The sequence below is a fragment of the Chaetodon auriga genome, chromosome 12, assembly GCF_051107435.1.
Source record: "Chaetodon auriga isolate fChaAug3 chromosome 12, fChaAug3.hap1, whole genome shotgun sequence".
NCBI classification, from domain to species: Eukaryota; Metazoa; Chordata; class Actinopteri; order Chaetodontiformes; family Chaetodontidae; genus Chaetodon; species Chaetodon auriga.
The window spans coordinates 23,383,902-23,411,213 of NC_135085.1; the positions used below are offsets into that span (position 1 = coordinate 23,383,902).

At 46.6% G+C, this 27,312-nt stretch overlaps 1 protein-coding gene across 7 annotated transcripts in view; it reads right to left on the minus strand.

Moving 5' to 3' along the window:
- The window catches only part of pard3ab (par-3 family cell polarity regulator alpha, b), a 207,466-nt gene that overhangs the window by 166,194 nt on the left and 13,960 nt on the right, over nt 1–27,312 (minus strand). For all 7 annotated transcript variants that reach the window (XM_076744050.1, XM_076744048.1, XM_076744047.1 and 4 more), the window contains exon 2: nt 9,862–9,963. In XM_076744050.1, coding sequence (XP_076600165.1) covers nt 9,862–9,963 — 102 coding nt within the window. The remainder of the gene's footprint in view (nt 1–9,861; nt 9,964–27,312) is intronic.

Consider the following 27,312-nt stretch of genomic DNA (forward strand, 5'->3'; position numbering starts at 1 on the left):
AGACGGGTCCTGAAGACGGGCCCTGAAGACGGGCCCTGAGGACGGGTCCGGAGGACGGGCCCTGAAGACGGGCCCTGAGGACGGGTCCGGAGGACGGGCCCTGAAGACGGGCCCTGAGGACGGGCCCTGAGGACGGGCCCTGAGGACGGGTCCGGAGGACGGGCCCTGAGGACGGGTCCGGACATGGATCCAGCTCATGTTTTTCGCTGTGTGGTCCAACTAGTTCCCTCCGGCAGGAGAAATAAAGCAAGAAAACAATGTCGGGGAAATAGAAAAAATGTTTGTTTTGTTAAAAAGACGCTACTTTTGGAAAATGGCAGCTTAATTTAGTCCCTCTATGAAGGTATCACAGTATTTTTAAACTAAAAATCCAAGTATGGTCAACTATACTGCAACCCCGAATCAGCTGTGTCAAACAAAAATAACTTGCTCATCCTTTCGGACACAAACTCAACTGAAAAGAGTCCAAAGACAATATATTTAACGTTTGAGCTCGTCAGCTTCACTCATTTTTCTAAAAATCTGCTTATTCTGAATTTTATGCAGCAACACATTTCAAACAAGTTGGGACAGGAGCAGCTGAAGACTGGAACGCTTTTGGAACGCTCCAAAAACACCTGTTTGGAACGTTCCACAGGTAAACAGGTTGACTGGTAACAGGTGAGAGTATCGAGTTTTGGCTTTTTTAGAATCGGGTTGTAAAACACGACCAAACGCAGCATTCGTCCTCACCTGGCTGTGAATTCAAGCATTCAGGAAATGATTTTGAAGAGCAAATGTGTGTTTTTCCATGTGTTGGTGAGTGTTTCCAGTCACTGGAGTTCAATATTTCTGTTTCTTTCTCGGAAGTTTCTCTGTAAATCAACAAATGCTTCTGAACTCTTATCGAGCTGCGATCGGGCTCTTTTTTAAAAACCTCAAATAAATAAGCGGGTGGTTATTATGTGCTCAGTTTCAGGCCATTATCTCTACTTTCCCTGTAATTAGCACCAAATTGCGAAGTCCATTTCAGGAGACGTCTTTCGGAAATGATTTGAAAATTACGGGACCTAAAACTTAAAGCCTTAACTCGTTATGTTTGCTGCCTGAAAACAGACGTCCATAAAATGTGTGTGCGCGGTATGTGCGTGTATTCTCACCAACAAGGGATGCTGTCACACATGCTTTTTACCCATGAGCCACTGGGAGCCCGGTGGGACGCTCCCATAAGGCCTTGCAGCGTGCTGCTGGTTGCAGAAACACACTTCAGCAGCTTTTTAACAGTTTCTGCGACATTTCTTCGCGTGTTTAAACACATGCAGCTATTTTAAAAATGGATTTTGCCCCAAACGATTCACAAAGAAGGAGAGACGAAAAGCCTGTCTGGACAAAAACACTCACTTCAAACGTGATGGCGAGGCAATGAAATGTTTTTAATCTCACGCGTCATGGCAATTAGACGTAATTAATCCGATGAAAGAAGCTTCGTTCACTGTTTCATGTTGCTGATTTAGTGATGCTTAGCAATAAAAACAGTCTTGGTTCCTCCAGAAAAGGCGCGAGGCCTGTCGATAGGTCTGGATACCATTGTTGTGTGCAGTGCTTCGGGGTAATAAGTACAAATATAAATGTACAATAAATCACATTTTATCGCCGCCTTCACAGGGAACATAAATCTTGCTTCACTGCGTTTGTGTGCAGATTGTTTATCTGTCTTCTCGTAGTCTCCTCGACTTCCCCTGAACACACCCATAAATACACTCCGTGTGTGTCCTGTTAAGACGAGAGCTAAAACAATCAAGCAGTCTTCTTCCCACTGCTCCCGTCAGAGCGCTCGCATCAATCAAACGGTGAAAAAAACACCAGCGCCAATGTGGATTTGATGTCATTCATGTCTTCGACCTGGCAAGTCCAGACTTATTCCACGACGGCTCGTGCGCCTGCAGATTTTCAGGCCAACCAATCAAGAGCACACCTGATTCCACCAATTAACTGTTTGAAGGCTGTTAAATGAGTCGGCTGGTCTGCTCCTGCTCGGCTGGACTGAAAACCTGCAGCCACGCGGCCCTTTGGAGACATCGCCTCGCTCTCTGGGAAGTTGTTGTGGATGTTTTTTGTTTTTCACTCTTTTCTGACTTGCAGGTACTGAAAATGATCAGTAGCTGCAGCCACATCACATCAGCAGCGTCTGTCCGTCCTCTGTCTGCCTCTCAGATGGAAGTTTCTGTGTCACCCCGGCTGAGTCTGGTATAAAGTTGTCATCTTGTTCTCATTAAGAGGCTGGAGAGAGGGAGGAAGAAACGGGAGGAGGAGGAGGATGAGGAGGGCTAGCCTGGAATAAATGAGGTCATCACAAACACTCAGGAAGATCTTTGCGCTGGAGGGGGGGTGGGGGGGGCGGCCGGGTGTGGTTTGGTGAAAGAAAGACGACCCTCCATGTGTGTCGCAGTGAAAGACAAGAAGGGAAATTACTCCGTTTATGGACAAGACATATCGTTCAGCATTCGCGTTGCAGCTCTGTGGAATGTCTTTCCTGCACAGGAAGTGATGCATTCTGCGTTCACGGCAGCAGTTTGAAGACGAGGACAAAGAGCAGGAGCAGCGACAGCCGCGGCGGCGGAGAAACGAGCTGGCTGCTGGCTGATAGGACTTCTGTTTTAACCACCGCGCGTTCTGGCTGACCCCTCATCCATCCCAACCATGTTGCTGTTGGAGGAGTTCCACACAGGCACTGATCCAGGCCAATATCCTTCTCACAACAGCACTATCTATGGTATCTATCTCTCTGGGTGGCTTTAAAAAGAGCCCACGGCTGTGCTTCCTTCTATAGCTTGCTTTGTTTCACCAGGTGAAATTGTGACATTCGGGCTCAGGTGGCATCAAATATAGACGCCAAGATGCTTGAAAACAGCGTTCTGACCACTCCAAGACAAACACAGAGCGGCTCATAATCCAGACCAAGCGGGAAATGACAGCCCCAAAACACAAGGAACTATGGGTAAACGGAAGACACAAGTCAGTTTACATCCCATCACCCTCAAACACAAAAACACTCCTTCTTCCCGAAAGCAATAGTTGAAAATCGAAGAAAAACCTCCATGTTCAGCGTCAGTCAGCGTCTCCAGTAACAGATCTCGGCGGGACTCACAGCACCTCCGTGTGTCCACACGTGCGCTCAGAAAATCAATATCAACAACAGACACAACAAACGGGCCAAACGCAGAGACGTGAGATCAATACGTGTGAACTCTGGAGTGTCTTTATGGAGGTCGGCTCCAACAGGCTCAATACTGTACGTGAGGATGATGATGTGCTGCAGCGACTCTCCTCACACCCCGTGCATGCTGGGAGAGACGCTCCCGCCCACAGCCACCTTCTACAGGACAGGTGTGATGGATGCAAAGGTTTGTTCTACAGCACAAGTGTGCAGAAATGACGGCGTCTCCCTCTTCAGTTCCTGCTTGAACGTGGACGTGTCTGCAGCTCGTGTGATACCGAGGGCGAGAAATCTCAATTTAAGGCTCGCTGCAGAGTTAACTCACTGTTTGATCAGACCGTTATGTGAATAACTTTAGGCAGGATATGTTTCAAGGGAAACTTCTTGTATGGTTGCTTATGTTTAGACATTTAAGATTCGAGAACACACACACACACACACACACACACACACACACGCAGATATGTGACTGGCAGCCCGTCCGTCTGCGACAGGACAGACAGAAGACGGAAGGAGTCGTTTTAAGAAGCGCCTCTGGGTTTATTTAACCTCCTGTCCGTCTGTCCGTCCGTCTCCTGCGCTGCGAGACGTGTCTATATTCAGCTCGGACCAGGATATCGTCTGGATCAAGAGCAGACACACACGCAAACAGGAAAACGCAACATGAGAAACGCGTGGTTCAGAATAAAAATAAGTCGTCTCTGCCCATCAAGAACACACAGACGCAAACAAGCAGACGGGGAATAGATGGTGACACGAAAACTAGATATGAAACGTAATAGATATGATCACACTCACAAACACACACACACACACACACACACACACACACGACACAAAGCTAAAAATTCAGCATGTCTGTCACACACTCAGGCACCAGCTGACCGGTGCCAGACATGTCAGTGATGGAGTAGCGGTGGGTGCAGCTGCGCGGCACTCCCTGACAACACGCACTCACACACACACACACACACGCACGCACGCACGCACGCACGCACGCACACAGAGGAATGTGGCGATGGAACAGCTCAGGTGCCATCATTCAGGGCTGTGACATCGCTGCAGGAGTGTGTGTAGGGACGAGCCTGTCACCAGACACCTGGGGTATGTCAGGGCATCTGTGTGTGTATGTGTGTGTGTATGTGTGTGTGTGTGTGTGTGTGTGTGTGTGTGTGTGTGTCTCAGTGGGAATGGAGTGTGTGACAGATGATGACAAAAATGTGTGCGCCATTGTGTGCATGAATGTGTAAACTCTGACAACTATCTTTGCACATGCTCTGGCAAATGCAGTGAGTAAGTGTGTGTGTGTGTGTGTGTGTGTGTGTGTGTGTGTGTGTGTGTGTGTGTGTGTGTGTGTGTGTGTGTGTGATTGAGCTAGGAAGTGTGTTCATATTTGTAAGAGAGTAGCTGGCACTAACCTTCGTCCCACTACCCTTGGACTTAAGACACCACAGAATGAAGGTCGGGACACTAAACACACATTTTACTGCAAACCTTGAACCAACACACACACACACACACACACACACACACACACACACACACACACACACACACACACACACACACACTATATCTGCAGGAGTTCGCTGATCCTTATTTCACTTAAACCAACGTAAAAACACGAGTACTTCGAGCATTAAACCTGTTATACACATGTGCATCGGTGAATCCTCGGCGGTGACCTCAAGCTGCGTTACTGTCTGTAATTAAAGACTTCGATCAATAAAGCTGTTCTTCAATCTCACCTGTCTGCTCATCCAATCAGATCAAACCACCTTACGCCTCATTACTAATTTCTCATTGGCTTACACTTCTGTAAAAGTGTGGAAATATTAAAAGCTAAATGTACACAATCAATCAACATGATCTTAACATGCACCTGTCAGCCAATCAGAGACAAGCTTCCTCCATGGCCTCAGCACGATGACCATCGACTGCACTGACACAGATCCACCTGCCAGAGAGCCGATTCCCACAAGGGGTCGAGGTTAACGAAGGTTATGGGTGCGTTTATGTATGAAAGGCAGGCTGCTCGCCGAGCGTGAGAGGCGGGAAAAGAGGGGAAGGAAGAACGATGAACGGATGGAAAGATGGCATCTGGAAAAACACTCGGAGGCAAGCCGCCACGTTTCCTGGCATGAGATGACACATGGAGCATCTACGCAAAAACAGACACACGCTTTTACACTTCGCTCCACTTTAACAGACGCACAGGCAGCAGAACGCACACACTCAGCGAAAGCACCGAAAAGAGACGAGCGCTACACGCAGCCTGAGCGCTTCACTCCAGCGTAGGCTAATAAAAGTGTCCTTGTGTGATGGGCCGGCCATTCCTTCCAGTCTTTAAAAAGCTCCTGTGGAATGGCAGAGATGAGTCACAGCTGCCAGGAGACCACCAGTCATGCTGAGCGAGACACATGGAGTCACTCACACTCTGGTACGTGCTTCATCTGTCCTTCGTCTCTCAGGCCAATTAATGTGAGAAAACATCCGACTCGGCCCGTTTTAGGCTTCCCTCTGCATCATAGACACGTAAAAAAAAAGATCTCTTTCACCATCAATGAACGGTTGATGTGAAGTGACCAAACTTTGCACTGGTTTGGCTTCTTAGCCTCACTTTTGGGAATGGGGTCATAATTACTGGTTTGCAGGAGATTTTCAAGACTTCCAACAATATTTAAAGACAAATAAGTGCTAAAGCCACTTTTCAGCTGTTGTGTAATGACGCTGTGCACGTCACATCAACTGTGACTGGATTTATTTTATATATTCATAAATAAGAGCTGGAGAGAGAGAGTGTGTATCACTATAACAACACATTTGGGAAACACAAAACACACACAAACAAGACACCACAACGAGAGGTACTAACACAGTTTCCCTCTGTCTCCCCCTTCTCTTCTTTATGCTTCCCAACACACACACGCGCACACACACACACACACACACACACACAGGAACCAAAGGTGCTTTGACCCAATCACATTCATTCATTTGATTTTGGCGGACACATTAAAAGAAAAGCCTGGCTTAATTAAATTTGTCCCACAACAGCAGCTGTGCTTAACAACCCCGACATCTCCATGAGGTCAGAGGTCAGGAAGCAAACGCACTTTTGGACAGGCATTTATCCACAACACACACACACACACACACACACACAGAAGCTGGGTTCATTTTCACAGCTGCTCCCAGCCTGTTCACGTGCACGCGCACACACACAAACACACACACAGACACACAGACACACAGACACACAGACACACACTCACAGGCAGCCACACAGCTGTGCTTCCCAGCAGAAACAAACAGTGAACTCACACTGGGATTCTCTCACACACTCTTAAACACACAGACACACACACACACACACACACACACACACACACACACACACGCACACACGCACACACGCACACACTGAGCAGGGATGTGGGCCAGCAGAGGCCATGAACTGTGGCTCAGAGCCCCACTTTCCACTGTGTGCTCTTCTGGCTCGAGCGGACTGCAAACACTCCGTGCTGAGCTCCACAGTGGGATTTAAAGAGGAGTCGCTTTGCTGCCCATCAGTCAGCTTCACTGCCACGGTCTCCTCATCGCAGCCCGCCGAGGCTGCACCAAAGACCTTCTTCTGGTACGAAATGTCTCTCGGGGCTTCAGTCAGTGACAGATTGAGACCTCTCCAGTCAGTTTTGCAGAGCGTCAAGCGCTGTTGGCTTTAGTTGGACCACATCAGTGATCCTTCAGTCGATTGAGCGCTTTGAATCAACAGTGAGGCAGCTGAGGAAAAGCTGCTTCCACAAATGCAAAACAGAGCTTCACACTGAAAGACTGTGACTGCTTTGTTTCAGAAGACGATGACAGTGAGGCGGCAAAACGAATAATAAGTCTGAGTTTGACGTGTCCGGGTAAGACTCTGAGATTCAGCCTCTGGTGCTTTTATTTTTAAGAAAAATAAATAAAGCACCAGAGAAATCCACTACATTTTACCCTCCGCTGACAGACACACGCCAGCCCGGTGCTGCATTCCTTTCCAGCTGTGCTTGGCAGAGCGCCAGCAGGCTGTACCTCACCGGCGTAGCTGGTTACAGGGCAGATAACATAACTCCAAATCAGCTCACTGCCACAGATTCTGCCTCGGAGTACATTTCAGCTCCACCACAACTTCTCAATGTGGCGAGACAATCAGATGAGGTTGAGATTTAATCACCGAACGAGAAGCAAAGCGAGACGGATTGAAACGAGGCCAACGTCAACCTGTCTGCCTCCAACCTGCGAGGCTGCAGCGGGCGGCACAAGTCGAACCCAGTCAAACACTGAAGGAGCACCTCTGCACACCTGGACGTGTGACGGTGCATCGGGGGGGGGCACAGCTCGAATAAAAGTGACGACCTCCTGCACAGCTTCACTGTGCAGAATGACGTATCTGCAGAGCGTGACACGAGAAGGCTGTTTGTACATTCATCTGAATGAACACGAAGACATTTGAACAGCATCTGTGACATCTGAGACACGAGGAAGAAGGACACGTCATTTCAAGACTGTTCTTTAGTGAGGTCATCAAACCTTTCGTGTACAAAAACATCAGAAATTATTATTCAAAAGTGCTTTTATGTCTTAAGTCATTTAAAGCAGTGTTTTCTTTTTTAAATATAGACGTTCAAACTGTGCAGAGAAATCACACCCGATCCGTTTGGAGTCAAAGCCGTGAGAGGGGCTGAGGTTTGTGAGGCTGAAGGGTTGTCATGTTTGACATACAGTCATTCTCTGCTGTGGAAAAGGCCCGGGGGGGGGGGGGGGGGGAGCGAGCAGATAGCATGACGACAGCTCGTCAGGAGGGTCCACACCTACAGACGCTCGTTTACACGCACGCGGGCGCACGCTCGCACCTGGAGGCCTCGAAACCTGACACAGACGAGCGTTCGCCACCAACAGCGCGAAACGTCCTTCAAGCTCACCGCGAGCTCAAAAGGCAGAGGTGAAACACTTCTCACACTCCTGAAGGAGAAATTCTGTCAATCGAAGTTTTGCTTGAGTTATATTTCACATGAAGGCTTTGAAAGTGCCGCCAAGAGTCAGACTTCGTATTCCTCACCTTTGAAAACAGGTTACAGCTGCAGACGTCTGCTTTCAATGGACCAGCTGACAGAGAATCAGTGTCTGGATAGAGTCTCTGTCATCCGGCTCTGTCAAATTAACTACACACTAGCTGTGCTGTATAATTACTGTAAATAAATGAAGTGTATTGGGAGGACTGGAGCGGCATGCCAGTGCTACTGTTTCACAGAGAACCAGTCCCAACAGGATCTGTCTCCTTCCAGAATACCTGTTTTCTCTTCAGATTTACAGAAAGAAACGAGCTCGATGAAGGTCACGATTCCTGCAAACGACTGCTGACGGTTTGGTCTGTAAACTACATCAGACACCCAAAAAAAGACCAGAAATGATTCACATTCGTGACGATGGAGCCACCAAATCTTACGTAAATCTTACGTAAAGCAACAGAGCAACTTTCCCTCCAAATCCAACCTGCCGCCTTCGGCTGGAAACGCGGTCCTCTCGGCAATCATCTAATTTTCGTTTCATTCGTTCATGTTCGCTGACTCATGCTGTGACGACTTCTCGCTGCAGAGACGCCGTGCATACTTTGACACCTTCCAGCCTCTGGAGGGAGTGAAAGGTTTAACCCCAGCAGAGAATGTGACCTGCGACCTCCTGGCTGGCTCGCAGTCAGGATGACCCCCCCCCCCCGACTGTACCTGAGGCCATGGATGAACCCGGCCGTGAGGAGGTCTCACTGTCAGCCGTTTGACACTGACAAGTTCAAGGCCTGAAGTCAGTGAAGAACAGACGCACTGCAGAGGCCACATGTCAGTCCACAGTTGGACTGTGATCTGCACAGCAGTTTGTCAAATGTCAATCAAAGCCATAAACTTCATCAGGAATGAAGGTTCTTTTTTTTAATTTAGATTTTAGCAATAATTTCCTCATTCATGATCCGTATATCTCGTCCTGAACTGTTTCAATATGAGCTCCGTAACTCAAACATGGAGCACCTTTCTGATGTCTAACAATGATGTTTGAGAGATCTCTGCCGTGCTGCTTTACAGCCAAATCACATGAATTATATTCTCCTTTTCACTGGCAGGTCTAAAGTGTGGTGGAGTACAAGTATCATAATGCAAACAAGTGATTGAGGGCTTTCACATCCATTTATGGCTTCCTGGAAATACAGCTCATGCGCGTGTGCTCGATTATGCAATAACTGAGATTTATTAAACAGAGTCATATGAGAGGTTACTAAAACTCAGAGTTTAGTACGTCTCTCCTCTCGTGAGTCAACGTCAGTGTTAAGCATCTCTAAAGCGAAATAGATCTGTTTTTTGTTACCACTGATGTGAACAAAGAGGCGGTACACTCCTCTGCCTCGGAAGGCAACAGGAGACCCACTCTGAATGCAAAACGCCACGGACCTGACGAATGATTTCCCAGAACACGCAAACACTGATCGATAAATATGAACCCAGTCCCACAGTGAACGTGGCGTGCAGAGCGAGAACTGCTCCCTGTGCATCAGATGCATTTTCTTTAACACCCACCCTCGATCCTCAGACTCTGGATTCAGAAAAAAAAAACGCTGCTGCTGATGTCGAGTCACTCACCCTGTCTTTGTCGTCGGCCACGTCGCAGAGCACGTCGTCCAGGTCGAGGATGCCGCCGTCACCGTGCTCCAACCGGTGGACCTGCAGCCAGTAGCTGGCATCCTGGAAGACAGCAGGAGGAGACAGAGACATTTAAAACTGTGACGGAGCCCCAGCCATGACCACTGTACAACCGCAAATTCTTGTCCAATGTTTTGACATGAAAACGACACGCAAAGGTCAAAGGAGATTGGCAGGAGTGGGAGATAAAAAGACGAGGTGGAGAGGAAGAAAACAGAGCAAGAAAAAACTGAGCGAGGAAGAAAAGGTGCAAACTGTTTAGCAGTTAGAATATATATTTTTTGTAACAGTAAACAGACAGAAATGGGAATTATAGCCACTGAATAATTGACCTCAGCATCCTGACATGCAAAAACAAAAACACAGCGCGGTGCACGGCAGTGCAAGGGCACATTTGTGAAACATGCATGTACTGTTCGTGTTTGGACGTGACTTGACAGAGTTATGAGTCAAGATGTGACTGTTTGGGCTCAACCTGCACACAGCAGCCCTGAGGGTAACAGCCTCATTACACACTCGTACAGTGCGAGTCCACCGCGACACACGCACACACCGCAAAGGGCACCAGGCTCATTACAGAGGGATAATAACACTTCTGCTGTGTTTAACCCACAAAATAACACGCGATTAAAGGCTCCCCGGGGAGAAAGACGCCGAGGCAGAAAAGACATGATCAAAGGATAAAGAGAGGAGGAGGAAGACAAACAGAGGACAGAAAAATCTGTTCCCAAGGAGAGCAAAAAACAGTGAATTCAATAATGGATCCTGTTCCTCGTCGAACATCATGTTTGACATTATAATGCTCGTTAATCAAAGCTTTAACCCTCTGTGTGAAGCAAAGGTAGAGTATAAGTGAGCTTTCCTTCAACAACCTGCTGATTACTGCTTATTGATAGGAAGCAAAGAAGTCGTTCTTAATCTTAATATTTCAACTTTTAATAACTCTAACAGCCAGAATGAGGCATTAATATACGCTTTATAAAGAGCCAGTGTGTTACTAATACATATGTATTAACGAGCTAATGGTGAGACTTTGATCCCTAAAGTGAAACAACCTTTAAACGGCGCTGCCCACAGCGCTCGACTGACAGGTGATCTCAAGTCCAGAGCAAAGAGTCCTTTTAGACAACAAAGAGGAAAAGATCTGCAAACGTACGAACCCCTCAGTGAGAAATCTACGGAGGAAGACTGTCAACTACAAACCGAGCGCACCCACAAAGACGAGAGGATGCGACAAAAAGAGGAGCGGATCAAAGAAAAGGTTAGATCAGTGTTTTCTGAGCCGCTTGCTGTCAGCTGCTGTGACACATGTCACGGTTCGTGGCAGCTCGCGTCGCTCTGTGTGACACAGAGACCCTGTGGATTCCAGCCGATGGAGCTCAGTGTGGAAATGTGAATTTACGCACAGATCTCTACGACACTGCAAAGAATCCGTCTTTCAGGAGACCAGAGCGCTGCAGATTCACATACCGCTTCTTTCTAGGCACAGTACCGGGGCCGCCGTCATTCATTTCATTTCCTGTTTTAAATATGTACAAACAACAAGGCCCCTGTACGCCAGAGAAGTGACACACTCTCACAGAGTACTTTAACAATTACGTTTCAATAAATACAATGTAATTAAAAAAAATACTAAGTAAATAAACCAGCTGGTCTCTCCAGAGCCGAGCTTCTGGAAATCAAAGCTGGGCTGTAAAATTCTTATCTGACACAAAAATGCAGGAAGTCAGCAACGTTCAGCTGATATGCATCTGTCAACAAAGCAATGCAAACTAATTACTGAAGGTCTGTGTGTGTGTGTGTGTGTGTGTGTGTGTGTGTGTGTGTGTAGGAGCTTGTTTGGCCATTAAAAAGGGGGGTAAGCATGTCCAAATGTTCCTGTCGTGGCTGTGAGGTGTTGTGGAACAGGAAGCCACAAACTCAGCCAAAACACACCTCAGATGTCTGTTTTGAATGAATTGAGACGCCTCCCAAAAACCTTAAAACCTCAACGAGCTGATTTACGGCAAAAAAAAAAAAAAACAACAAATTCTATTACAAATGACAAAAGATGTCCCACATGCTGCTTTCTTCCCTGTAAAGTTGGTAAGTAACAGGTTCTTAAACACTGAGCAGATAAAAATAAAATATCCTCTCTGTGATTATACCACACGTCACATAAAGTATGTGTCACATGTGCACTTAAATATCTGGATGGAGCCTTATAAGCACACACAACAATAAGACGTGAGGATCCCAGACTGCAGCCCTCAGGCTTTTAAAGGCTGTTCTCAGTACAGATTTAAAGGAGTGGTTTTGATGGCGCTGATATATGTGTCTGTGTGGTGGTGATGTGCTGTATATCAAGTTCATATAGTGTGTATCTGCTGGGACTGGGCGCGACAGGCCACATCACAGAGTGTGTATAATGGTGTGTGTGTGTGTGTGTGTGTGTGTGTGTGTGTGTGCGTGTGTGTGTGTGTGTGTGTGAGAATCTGTGGGGCCAAGTTCATCTGGTAAAAATAGCTCACAGCAAATATCAGAGCCGAACTTAAGACAGGAGACCGAGTCACATTGTAAACAAGGTTTTAGTATGCCAGACACACACACACACACACACACACACACACACACACACACACACACACACACACACACACACACACACACACACACACACACACACCTCTGAGCCGGGTACCTCCACCTAAAATAGATCCCAACGAACTTTTCTGACTCACACTCTTGACTCAATTGCCTTTTGTGTCTCGTCTGATGTTTGAAAAACAGATAATGCAAACTTTAACTTCTCATCCACTCTCTGGCTCTCGGCTGTTCCCTCTGGGCCTAATTGAAAATCCCATGACGCTAATCTGGAAGGCCGTTATCTTAAGTATTCCATAGAAACTAAAGACAGATCTGGAGTGAGATCAAAGCCTGCATCGCCGGCTGTGGCCCCGCATCAGCCCAACACAGCTGGAAGCAGGCCAAGGCCAGCACGTCGCTGTGAGGAGAGCCCAGCACCACGTTACAGACCGTCAGAGGTGTTCGCTGCTCTGCAACAGCAACGTGTAAAACAAGAGGGTCCACGAAGAGGTCTGTGTCCACAATTAAAGGTCTGCCCGCATGTTCAGCCAAATGTTTCACATGAGAATCGAGCAAAACTTTACCTGATACAGCGTCTGTATTCCAAACATGGAACAGGAAATTCAGTCTTTTATATACCGAGATGAAGAAAAAGCCGAGGCGACAGTGGACATTAATATATGTTACATACATACATCACCACATATCAGCCATCCAACACACAGAGCAGACTCTTGTGTGCTATAGTTAACACACAAAGACACTCAAGAAACCCAAGATAACAGGGGTCAGATGTCAACAGTCTTCTTATCAATTCAGCATCATCATAATCGATAAAGATAAACTGTATTTACGTACAAACTTCACAACTCCCTTCTAGCCTCCATTGGTTGGCTGAGACCATCATGGGAAATGAGAGGCGAGCCGCTGTGTGAAGATTTCTCCCTAAAACACGGGCTGGTTGGTGTCTCAGATACATGCTGCATTAAACACTGACTCATTACACTGTTCACCGTGCAGCATTGGGGAAAAACAGTTAGCTTCAGCAGAGTCGTCAGGGACATCCCTTTTTATAGGCGGCGTGATTGTGTGGAAAGTTCATGCAAAGCTGTCGAAGAACCAGTTGAACTTTCGTCGCTTTGGGTCATAAAGTTGTGCTTATCCTGAAGCTTTATGACTTCAGCTCATAAAGGCTCAGTCTGAAGACAGCATTGCTCTCTTTTTTCCATTTCTTTGGCGCTAAGTGCACCTAACGTCGCCTTGATTTGTGCCACAAAGAGAAATTTCCCTGTGCTCTCGAGCAGCACTGCCGTGTCACATCCAGCCTGCTGGTAAAATGAGTGGAGACGCCTTCAGACACGCAACGCTCTCAGCAAAGGCTTCATTTTTGTTAGAATCAGCGGTTGCGATGCATTGATGTTAAAATGCAACAATCATCACTTCAAATGATCCCTGCTGTTTCCTTCAACCTCTGCATCTCCCAGCAGTTCACCCTTCATCTTCCATCTCCAGCCTTTGCAGCCTGCCTCCATCCTCACTCTACCCTCTCCACTCGCTTTCAATCAACGTTACCTCCGTCTTTCCAGTCTTTCTCTCTGCTCTCATTCTCTCGTCTCGTGCTCTTTCTCGCCCTCCCTCCATATAAAACTTTAACAGAATGCTGTCCTATACTTGACACACATTCAAAAACACTGCAGCGAATGCTCTCTGGGAATCCTTCGCCTATCTGCTCCGCTCACTGTGAGCCTGCGGTGCTGCATTCATGTGGTTCACAGCAGATCAAAACGCATTTCTTGTGTACCGTAATTTGCAAGTTTAGTGCGACACCGTTTTGTACCCTCCAGGGGGGCTACCCGTCACTAAAAAATGCATTTTGCTGCAGACTTCTCTCCTCCTCAAACACAGAAGATAAGAAAGAATAATTAAGTGATTGTAGATTTAGGATTTAGAGCAGCGAGGGTTCGGTTTTAAACCAATGCCAGATGGAGACTGAGAGACGAAGTCACTTAAACTTAATGCGACGGTGGAAGCTGCTAATATCAAGACAACATGACACTGATCCTGTGGCGAGTTTATACACAACTTATTACAATCTGTGCCTAATTTGAACAATTAAATGAGAACTAATCAAACCAAGTGCCATATCCAAATCACAGAAGACAGAACGTAAAATGTGTCACAGCGTAAATCAGAAACGAAGCACTGTGATGCTACAGAGATGCTCCGGCCTATAAATCATAATCTCCAGAAGTTTACTCAAGCAACACTCAAGCAATAGGATTTTTTTTTTATTTTGTCAAGTCTAGTCATTAGATTTAAGTCCAAGTCAGGTGATTGTAGTTCCACTTTGTCTAAATACCAACCATAAGGTATAAACACCCACAAGAAAACACAGATCAACAAACTCAAAACAACATTAAACTTTGTTCCACAGAAAGATGAAAGGAGCGTTCAGACTGTAAAATAACCATCAAGACACCAAAATCGCAACTAAAATTAACGTTTATGTCGACCTTACAAACTCCTTGTGTTGTCTAATCCGCTGTGGAATAAAACAGACAACAGGTGATGCTGTTTGGGATGTGTGGTGACAGGTGGGCTGATCCGTAAAGGCCCGATACTTTAACTGAGAGTCCTGAGTTTAAGGTGAACTGGAGTAAGTTAGTGTTCAGCAAGCTGCAGCAAAGACTCTTCAATTGCACCTTCCAGATCAAAATGACTGTTTTCAGGAAACAATCTTTGCATTCATGTCAGCATAAGATTTGATGAGGTAATCTCGCCCCGACATCTGAAACTGAGCGCTGCTCGGTGAGGGATCGGTGCTGGTGTGACGGGGCAGCTCTGGTGTGACTGTAAAAAATATGAAGCAGGTCAAAGCCGTAAAAGGTTGTTTCTGAGGCGAACCCTCCCTGAATACATAAAGGACTACGACTCGTTTACTCAAGCCCTAAAAAGAGCTGACGAATTAAAACCTTTCCAAAAAACGTCCGTGTGAGTGATCAGTTTTTCAAGCCGAGCAGACAAACATCTCTGTCCTCTGATCATCAAGCTCCACAAATCCCTTTTCAATCACGTCTGATGTCGGGACGTGTGCAGAGCGGCGGCGGGGCTACGCGCTGCACATGACCTTCGCGGCAGGGTCAAAGCGAGGTTGGGGCAAGAAACAAAAGACCCTTTCATTGAAGTATAAATGACACCAGTGAGAAGAGAGGCGGAAATTGGAAAATGCCATTCAAGTGCGAGGTGATGCGTGCGAAGCCGCAGACGCGGTCCTGTACAAAGGCAGACGTGTCAGACGTGTCAGAGTGGCACGGCGACAAGGACCTGCAACCACTCTGTGAGCTCCAATTAACACACGCGTGAGTCTACGCACCGTAAAGAAGCTCATTATAAAGGCTGTGTCAGTTTCAAGTCTTACTACTTTCAAAGGAATTTGCAAATTAAAAAAGCTGCATTCAAAACCGCTCTAATAAACGCCAGCGCTAACAGCACCGTGTGCAAACTGTCTGCTGTCTCACTGTCAATCATGTGGCTCGTTTAGAGCATCACCTCAGTGTTTTGTGCAGTCCTTCTGAAGAAAATGACGACAGACAGACTTAAAACTTTGAGGTACGAGGCCGGAAACTTGCATGTGAGTCAAACTTGCAACATGAATATGTGCATTTGTGATGACCTGATCTGCATTTACATCACCCTGACTGACTGTATAACACCTTCAGTGCCAAACGTTGCTCCTGATGTAAGTGTTGAGTGGGATTCGAGGGCCTGGCCCGCTGCCAGACTCGCTGCTTGCCATTTACTCTGCAGAGTGAACAACTGGCCCTTCCTGCTGCGCTGGGCTGTGTGTATATGTGCGGGGCAAAGGTTGTGGTCCTCGGTTATAAATATTCAGTCTGGATGGACGGGAGGGGCGAGAGGTTTCAATGAGGGTGACAGGCCACAAAAACACAGCCAGAGAGGAGGTCTGAGGCTGCGTTCAAGCACTCAATATATTCTTCATCCTCTCTCAGTTTCCTTTCCTGCAGGATTTCAGCCAGTCTTTATATCCTCATACATCCAAATGATATATTTCACACTGAAAACGACTACTACACGGGGAGCTAGTCAGGTAGTGATGATGATGCACCAGAGTCCTGCAAATGAGGTCAGAACGAACAGAGATAATAAAATAATCAACAGAAAACACTAATCCCAATTCAAGACATCACATCACCCACAATGCAGCATTTACAGAGGCTTTAACGACAGATAAGAATGAGCATAAAGGGATCTCACTCAACACCACCATGACAAACGCTTCATAGATCCACAGTGACATCTTTCCTTCTTCCATCTGTTACAACTTGTTTCATTACAACCGTTTCATGGAGATCAGTGCTGGAGGCCCCACACCGCTCCATCATTCACTCTCTCCACGCTGAACCTTTGAGTCCTCCCATTCAACCGTTCAGCTCCGCTAATCTTACAGCCGTTGTCTCAGGAAAACAGAAATGGAAAAAGCAAAGCGAGACAGAAAGCAGAGAGAAACACTGGCAAAAGCAAACACCTCCGTGGCATCGAGCCGCGCGCAGAACAATGCCGCCATTCAGAGAAAGCCTCGTATCAGATCAAAACAGGCGACCGCTTGACAGCTAAACATACTGCGCTCTAAAAATAGTCCAAATTACAGCAGGGTAGGTACGATTAATCAGACTTTATTCAGCACATTAAGCTCCACGTGGAACAAACATTCAATTCAGCTTCAGCGTGAGAGAACCACAGCGATGGGGGTGAAGAGCTCCTCGTCAGGTAGACCGCGAACAAAAAGGCAACCTGTGCCAAATGCACCAGAACACCAGGATCCGACCTGGAGCAAAGGGCCAAAAGCAGCAGATCGTCGCCTGATTAACGTGATAAATAATGTAGGATCGCACGGCGGCCTCGTGTCTTTAACTTCCACCTCCTGTGCAGTGAAACCAAAGGCAGTCTGAGAGGAAGGGGGGTGGAGAGACGCCGTCCCCAGGGCTGGAAGTTAGGAAGGACAACGTGCTTCACAGGAGAGCGAGAGAGCGAAGGAGCGTTCACGAGCCTGCAGCTCTGCCTCCAAACAGACGGAGTCACCCTGATGGATATTTCATTCAGCCTTGTCTCCCCCGTCGCTCCACACAGACCTTCTTTCTTTTTCCATATTACGCCAGAAACTGGATCCCATCACGGTAATTTGGGGTTCTCAGAGCCTCACACTGGCTGCTGGAGGAGATCAAACTTTAGTCTTCTTGAAACATATCAGTCTTAAAAGAATGCACTAATGTGAGTGCGAGTGTGCAAACTGCACTGCAGGTGTAAACCTGCTCACGTACACTTAACGTCAACGCTGCTGAAGGAAAGCTCATACACTCCATCCCTGTGTCATGCAAACACATGATAACATGCACTTTCCCGTATCAACTCATTTGCATTCAGCCCCCGCCACAGCAACGAGCAGCTTAAAGCCGAGTGGAGGCATCAACAGTTGAGGACATTGTCTTCCATCTCGCCATCACGACCTTCACACAGGTTATATGTTAACTGGCTGAAGCTGAAAATCGATGCTCTCACAGGGGAGACGTGTTTTCTCTCCAAACACCAGTCAGAAAGCGATAAGAGCACAGAGATCTGAGCTCCTCCTTTTCTATTTGGAAACTAGTTGTTTCATTCTATATTCTAAGTTGATTGTGCTTTTACTCACCTTTATCTGTCTATGTATACTCTTAGATGGAAAATAAACCAAAATGTCATGACAGTAAAGCCTGGCTGACTTGAAACTGAACTGAACTGAAGGCTAACTTGATTGGACTGTTATGTGACATGTGCCTGCTGTTCAAAAATAACCAGCTGCCAAGAATTTGCTTATTTTCATTCTTTGAATTTGCTTACTTGCATTATTGTTCCCATTACGCCGTCTGTATCTTTAAAAGAATCACGGTTAAGCGCCACCAAGAGCTGAACGCTCAGTTCCTTTGCTCAAGAAGCAACTACAGACCAGGCTGCATTTGTCAGGTCCACCTAAAAAAGAGCCTGCGTGTCAATTAGAGCCCGAGAAGCTGCCACAGACACAAAGCAGCTCACAGAGCCACTTGTGGCTGCTGGTAAACTTTTGATGAGCTGTTCCGACACTGCTGAGTCTGCGTGCGGCTGCAGGTATTGCCTATAAGTTGCATCATCGCCATGGGACACCTAAATGTCTTTCTTGAGTTATCAGCATTGGCATGGTAATTCAGGTTGGATTTATGCAACTTATTTAAGAAGGAGCTGAAAAAACAGCAGCCTGTGGTTGTTATTCACAGTGCGGCACAACGCTGGCGGCACCGTGCTTAGAAAAGTTCCCATGCTGAAATATTCGGGCTATGTTTGGCGCTTCCGGCAGTTAGAACATTTCCTAAAGAGCCTAACAACCATCTAATCACTTAATGTTCACAAATGACGGCCTTCTTATCAGAGAAAATTGTCATTTTCATTCCATTAGGCCTGCTGAGAGCGGCCCAGACTCTCCACTACAAACGCCTCGGAGTCATTTTCGCAGAGCGTTTTTTTGGCTGCAGCCAAAATAATAACAGGGTCATTTTTACTGTAGCTACAAACAGTGAGGCTCTTTTTAATCTCATCAGAGCACCAGGTGAGAGGTTAACTCTCTCAGGACGACTCGGACAGAGAGACAGACAAGCTGCTCATCAGACGACTGCAGTAAATTGTCTGAACCAGTCGTCCTGTCAAACAGTCTCCACGTCGTGGTCATTATTCTGTCGTACGTAATCAAACACTTGAGAGTCACAGTAATCGTTAATAGTATTTGGCAAAACTCTACATGAAATAAGCCAGCAGTTGGAAAACGACTGCGCTGACTTGGATTCAAGAGGACATGTTTTGCCTTTGAACAAAAAATCCTTTGACCTTGTCAGAACTCAAACTCCGCGTCTGAGCGCCATCCTCTTAAACAATGCAAAACAAATCCAGCCTTTCCAACGCACAAAGTTTATTTGAACTCAGAAAATGCTTTAAAGAGTTCCTGTTTCGAAATGCAAAGAGTCTCCAGAAAAACGCAGGAAATTACTATTGAGTTTGGTTTCATCTAAAGGGTCACTCTCCGAGAAAATGGGGAGGAAAATTGAAGACACACGTCGGAGTGGCGTCTACAGTTTCACCAGCTGTCAGCCCGCCAGCGTTCGCCCCTGGCCCTACTGCTCTTCATCCTCCAACGCCGAGCAGGACTGAAATCAAATCCAAGAGGGGAAAAAACGGTCCAGAAACTCTTAAGACAGCTTTTCAAACAGCAAAGCTGAGACCTAACCCTGGCACCGGTCCACTTGTGCCTGAGTCGATAAATACTCTAAGGAGGCCGCAGATTAATACAGTGGAACAAAAACGTCTCAGCTGAAAGGCAGAAAAGGTGCTTCAACAAGTGATTAGCCTGGAAGCACCGGAAACACAAAAGAGCCGAGCAGCGTGGCCCACTGATCCGTCAACACGGTTAGTATCCCACGTTTGAATTCAACTGGGGTTGTGTACTCTCGTGTTTGACGGATAAACATGTCCTTTCATGGCAAGAGACTTTGAAAGGTGAGACAGGAAGCAAGTCAGCTGAGAAAAAAGAAAACATCTCTCGCCTGACAGAACCTGACAGACAGATCTGAGAAAACAAAGCTTTATTCTCGCTCGGTGTCTTTACCGACGTGGAGGGAAACCTCGAGACGCTGCGAGACGGAGAGGAACTCAGATAAAGACATGAAGACAAAGAGGAAGAGCAGCAACAAGAAAGACAGGAAGACGGAGATATGATCAGAGGTTGAGTCAGAGGCGACTGGTTCAGGTGCATCAGAAACTAGATCCTCCACAGCCGACGACCTTTGGCAGGCCGGGCTGAAAAGTGCCTTCAGCACAGAGCAGAGCAGAGTGACAAGAGTGACCTCAGGAGGCATTAAGACACGTACAGACTCCCCCAAGGAGGAATCACTCGGCCTCATCATCCACCTGCAAAGGGACCATCTGTCCATGACATGTAGACGACAGAGCTGCTTTGTCGACCCTACGGCGCAGTCTACCTGCTGTCAATCAAACCCAGACAGCGCCATGCCACTGCCACCCCACTTTCCAACTGTTCACGACTGTTTATTTACTTTGAACGCTGCACACTTCGTTAACAAATCACTCACTCACTCTCAACACTGTGTTGTTCCAGTGTTGTAACAGTGCAAGCTGCAAGGATCAGAAACGGATCAGACTTCAGTGTCAGCCCTTCAAAAAGAGCCTGGATCTGATCTGACCCGGTCCTGATCCCGATCCCGATCCCGTCGCTCTGCTCGGGACATTCCTGGTGAGCACACGTGTATATGAAAACATGATTGTAGGATTAGCACCAGACAGAAGTGAACACACAACAGAGTCAGAAGCAGAGCTCTGTGGCCGCACAACAAACACAACCTGAGATTAAGAGGCGATGCAAACGTACCTGTGCCCGGCTGACTCGACAAGACTCCACTTTGAGTCTCGTCTTGAGAGCATAGTGGTGTTTCCACATCTCATCTGAGCCTCAAACTGCACCCGCTCTGAGGGTCCTCTCCTGCAGCAGCCAGCTAACCCAGCGAGCAAATGCCCTGCGTGTGCACCACAAGCTTTATACTTGTGCGGACTCATGTGTTCAGGTATACCTGCATGTGTGTGTGTGTGTGTGTGTGTGTGTGTGTTTATGCATGTGACGATTTATGCAAGTTGTCTGCGGGTGTTCTTTTGCATACATGTGTGCATTTGCATGCGTCTAACTGCAGTCTAGCTGTAGAACGAGACCTGAGAGGGGACGCACGCTGCAACACAATAACCTGCTCTCTTACTTCAGAGATGTGTGTATCAGATTGCCTCAGTGTGGCTGGTTATTGATACTCTGGCACAGCAACAAGAAACTGCAGAGCGAACTGCTTGAGGAATTGCGCTGATACTTGAGCTCCAGTACAGTAGCCGTAGTCCATTTGCATTACTCTGCCGTGTTCTGACTGCTGTATCAGGTGAATGATCTTTTAATGTTGCATAAATCTCACCATAATCAGGATATTTCCATATGTAATCTTGGCTCAGTGTAAAAGGTCCAAAAATTGTGTTTTTAATCATGCTTGAACACTGAACCAGTGTAAATCACACTGGTTCAAGTAGAGCAGTTTGTCAGGGGGAAGCAGCTCGACCGAAATCTCTCTGGCACGTCTAATTTTCTGACCTGGCCAGTCAGTTTCACTGGGCCTTTGGCAGCAGAACGTATTCGACCTGCAGAGGAGTCCAACCCTGAATTCAAGGGAAACTATAAAGCTCAACAGTTCCATATCTCCCCGGCCAATTTCCACAAAGACACGCCGTCCAAACGTCAGATGTCGAGGGCAGGTTAAGCAGAAATGAGAGCATCAGACAGGTGCAGGAGACTCCACAGGCAGCAGGCTCAGACCAGATGATCTACTGAGCCTGAACAAAGCGAAGCGTCAGGATCTGCGGCTGAAAGGCCGTCACAGCCAGCGCACGAGAGGATTCTGAGCATCATTTCTCAGCCTTCTGTAATCACACGGTCGGGTCTTCCTCTCTGAAGTGATTGTGTGAAAAATATGCTGAGGTTAGCATGCAGATAAACCCCTGGAGTACTAAACGGGTGGAGTTTAAAACACAGGACAAGAAATTCTGGCCGGTCAGCCAAAGATTTGCATGTCAATTCACTGGAATTTTCTGTTTGTGGCCCTCAACTGTTTCAGTGCAATCAGCCAACCGCGGGCAACCAAACACCAGGAATTTCAGATTTGATTGCAGTCAGAGATGTATTCTATTACAACACACTTCAACTCGAAGACCTCCTCATGGCACAATGACTGACTGCTATCAGGAGCCAATCTTGTGGTTCCTCTCGTCTGGTTTCTGGCAGAATGTGACAGGAGGATATCCTGTCTGTCAGAGGTGGAAGTCTTACAGACAAAACATCAAGGAGCTTTAAAGAACCGGTTCAACCAAAGTCACTTCCTTCTTCTTTCCACAGCGACCTGTTTTATGCATTGATTTGATATTATTTAAAAAAGCGTGTCCCTAAAAAATGATCATATCAGATTCCAAAGGAACACGCACGAAAGCTTCGACTGAACGCTGAATGTTCCTGGTTTTGTTTTGGCTCGGTCAAACTAAAATGACCATTTTCATTCAGTTATTCTTCCCTTACAATCAACTTGATATTAAACACTTGAAAGACAAAGCATTCAGAAAGCTGCTCGTCATCCAAAATGATGCCTAAAAAAAGTAACACCAATGAAGTGAAGAGCAGACCTGGACAAAAATGACACTGAAAATTCATGATGTGTCACTAAGTTAAAAATAAAGGTGCAAAAAAAAAGGGGGTATTTCAAAGTGGTCTTTAGCATCACAGCTTCCTGTAGTTATGTGTTTGAGGCTGTCGGTAAAAATCAGAAAAGGTTGGTAATGTGCAGGAAGCAGGAGACGATAACTACACTGCAATGTACTGACAAAAAATAGCACCAAGAAGGAACAAAAGAATTCCATGATGGAGGCATGAAAGATGAGTTTGCAGGGGCACAAAAGGGGAAAGAAACTAAAGAATCTCATCACAAGCTTTCAGCAGAAGGACGTTTACCCTCAGTGACATAAATTTAGCTTTTTTTCTGCCAATATGCAGTGTGAACGCTTTATTTGACAGCCGAGTGAATTCTCAATGCAAACATCTCTCAAAGGGGAAATAAAATCATAAATCCAACATAAAATAACATTTCTGAACCAGCAAAGCGACTGTAGTTCTGAAACAACTTGATTAATCGAGCAGTCAGCGTCCTCTATATTAAAACTCAACCTTTGCTGGACGCGAGCCACGAACATGCCGCAGATACTGACAGCACAGCTGTGTCCATGTGTTCAGAAACTCCCCTCTCTCAGCAGATGAGCCCGGACCGACGCTCAAACCTCTTAATCTCAGTTAACGCCGCCTCAAACTTGGCTTTGTTCTCCGACAGAAGCTCAGCCAAGAAGAGCTTTGGTCTTCTCTAACAGTGACACATCCCAGACTGTCCCTCTGGATGACAAACACAAACCACAGCCATGGAGACAAGCTGACATCATCCCCAGCGGCCATGCCTCAGCCAATCAGAGGAGGAAGTGGGGAGTGTGAGGAGGAAAGTGGCATCCCCGGTGCTCCTGAGGGGAACGGGTGGGGAGGTGACGGTGGACGACATCAGGTGACGATGTGAATGTATATATTGTAGACACACAACGGCTTTAAACACGAACCCCTTTTCAGAGGCCACTGGAGCTGTTGTGATTTTACACTCCATCAGGTCCAAACATGTTGCGACCGATGGCAAACACGCCTCGGCCATTCTTCCTGCCGCCCCCGATGAAAAGAAGGCTTTCAGGAGGTGAGTCACAGCAAAATCACGGCTTCTCCGATGAAAGCATCTGGTGACATCCTGACCACAAACGCCACCAGCCCCTGAATAAAAAGGCCTTACGCACGTACCGCTCCTGATCTCGCTCCCAGTGTTATCCCACGGATTGGGAGATGTTGTACAAGAGGATTTGTGGGGGAAGAAGGAGTACCAACAGTTGGTCAATGGGCAGACAGCGGTGCATGGGATTATTTTGTAAAACAAGGACTCGCACAGAGAGTCAGACACAGCACTCTGTCTGCCAGCGTCATGTGACAGCTCCACAGAGCGGAGGAATGACTGCCAATGGCCTCCGCCGTATCAGATTACAACTCAGCAAATGGAAAAGGCAAAAGTAAGGAGGCTTATTTGTAGCAGGCTGAGATATGCCCTATTATGCATAACTGCTATAGCAGAGCAAGGCAGAGGACGCCTGCCACGGCAAAAAGCTCGCGACTCTGCTGGGCTTCACGGGGCGCCGGGACTTCTACCACAGAGGAGCTGCAGCAACACCTTCACGCTCAAACACAACCTTAAACAAGCTCTGTGCCGGTCCGACACCGGAAGATCGAGAAACTATCTGCACCTCATAATATCAGTCTTTGTCTGAATCAAGGACAAATGCCATGAAAAAAGATAACAAAGGTCACAGAAAAGTTTGCTGTACTTCATCTCTATAGAATCTACTCTCTGAGAAAAGTGTATCAAGTGCTGAATGAGGCGTACGCTTACATGATTATTAGGTTTGATTGTTTTTGTTTTTTAAACATATGTGGCTATGATAACAACAAATTGGGATCCAAAAGGCCTCAAACTGGCTTGTTGATGTATACTTTTCCAAATTTGTGGTTTACTGTGGGTGTGGCTGGTGATGAGCTGAGTCGTGGCTGGTTTGCAGCCGATGGCAGAAAAGCACAAAGATAAAAGTGGAGATGGTAACCGCAAACATCAAGTTCTAATGCGCTTTTGCACAAACAGCAGCAACCAAAAAGATGCGTTTCATCTGCAACACATGGCAGATGTATTTCACACGGCTGAATATGCATGAAAAATAAACCTTGAGGTGGACAGCGTTACTCACTGATGCATAATGTGATGATGGGGCTGGCTGCAGGTTATTGACTGTGTGTGTTCCACAAGTGACTCATGACAGCTGGCGTACCTGGACTACCTGACGGAGGATTGTTAATGGATCAAGCTTTAAGATACCTGGATCGGAAAGCCTTGATCCCACACAGGTCAGCTTGGGACAGAAGTAACTTCGTGTGTGGCTACACACACACGCGTGAATCTACAGAAATTCAGCTCTAAAACTGCGGTGGTCTGAGGAGAACTGTCAAGGTGTGGCATGTGGACCCATGAGGTAACATCCATGGAAGCTGCAGAGGCCTGTACAGACAGAAAATGGGACAGACAGGCCCAGGCAGGCAGAAAACACAGTACAGTACAGTCACTGATGGTTTACAGACGTTGTTGCGTAATTTTTATGGACACACTTCAAACAGAGGGCATCCTGACAGCTAGACAACTCCCTTTCAAGGTTTACTGAAAAGGAGATGGAGACTTAAAAGAGGGGAAAAGTATGCATGTGTGGGACAGCAGGGCAGGACAGCGGTGACACTGCAAGCAAGATGTCACAAACTCAACCCTCACTACAACCCTCCTCTAACGGCCACGAGACCGAGAGAAAGACACTGTGCTCCGACCTGCAGAATCTTTTCTGTGCTCGTGTTGACCTGATAACCACGACTGCATTTCTGCTTCCTCCAGAGAGCATTTTCAGTTTATCTACAAGATAAAAATGCACACACAGCAACAGGAACATGAGCCAGCATTTCAGCGTGAAAGACAAAAACTGGCAAACGTTCAAGTGTTTTCAGAGAAAGGAGAAAACACCATCAGGACATCGAGCTGCAGGAGACTTCATCAACAAACTGATTGCTTCATCAACATTCGCAGCTTCATTACAGCCCCATAAGGTTCACTTCTATATGCATTTAAAATCAAGAAAAGGATGAGGAACTGCCTTCTTCAAAGCTCAAGCACGGGGCCATGTGGATCAAAGCGAGAGAGCAGGAGGCTTATTTGAAGAAGAGGGGTGTGAGGATGGTGGGGGAGGTAACGGAGCTGAGATGCAGAGATGGATGTAGGCAGAAGGGAGGTTGGAGCGCTGGGAGACCGAGATGCAGATTGCTGTCATTTCCTCCTCTGGAGTCTGGAGAAACTGGGGGGGTGGTAGTTAGAGCGAGAGAGGAGATGAGATAGTTTCCTTTGGCTCTGAAAGATATGATGAAATCATAACCTCGGATGTATGCAAGAGCCATCTGGTATTTGGGTCAAAAGTGTAGCTCTGCATGCAGGGTTTTACAAAATTAATTAAGGATTCCCCTCGATGAGCCTCGATGAGGGTACGCAACGCTGCTAAAAATGTGTTTAGGTCGAGCATGTTCTGAATACGCAACAAAGGGTCCTAAAAAATTCTCTGTTCTGCTGTTCAGGATCATGAGAAAGCTTAAATGCTTGACATTTCTGATCCACTCGATGCAAACGGAGAAATTTAAACTCCACTTTATTTTTTGGTGCATTAGAAGTTCGCATCATGGTATAGAGGCATAAACCTGTACACATGCGCTCATTTAGCCTCTGCGAGTCCCAACACTGGTGATGTAAGAGGATAAACTGCAGGGTCAGGACACTGTCTGGTCCAATGAGACAACAGACATGGATATGCATGACAGCAGAAAACTTTCTCTATCCAAAGCAGTTGGCAGAACCTAAATCTGGAACAAAAGACAAGTTCTGATGCATTATCCTTGTAGGTAAAGGCATAAAATACCCTGAAGTATTTAGGTACGGAGCCTTCTTCTATGTGTGTTTAATGTGATGTGAGGAGTTTTTGCTGTCTGCAAACATCCCGTGAATATCAATTAATAATTCAACTCTGTCTGCTTGCAACTCTGTTCATTCGTCCAGCCAAAATGCTTCTCTAACGCTGTGTTGAAGAAGAAAGACGTGGTTATTCTGAAAGCAGATATGTCAAAATCAGCCCATGCCTGTATTAGTATGTCTCTAATGACTGAATAATGGTCACTGAAATTAAGAAATAGGAGGGAGTCAAAGCAAAAAACGTGGAAAAAACAGAAGAATTCCTGTTCTGTTTATAGAGAACCAGCTGGACTGAGGCACAAGCCGTCACAATCTTTGGCAGGAACGACGTTTTTTCCATCCATCGAGTCTGGATGGTGAAGATAGAGGTATTTGCAGCATCTCTGTCTCCGTGCCAGGCTTCCTCAAAGCCTCGCCGGACTGAGCTTTAAACTGAGGAAGAGTGAGGAAACAACTTCTTGGCAAAAGAAGTCGACCGCACGAATTTTTCAGAACCAAACATCACCGATATTCATTTGATAAAGACTGAACA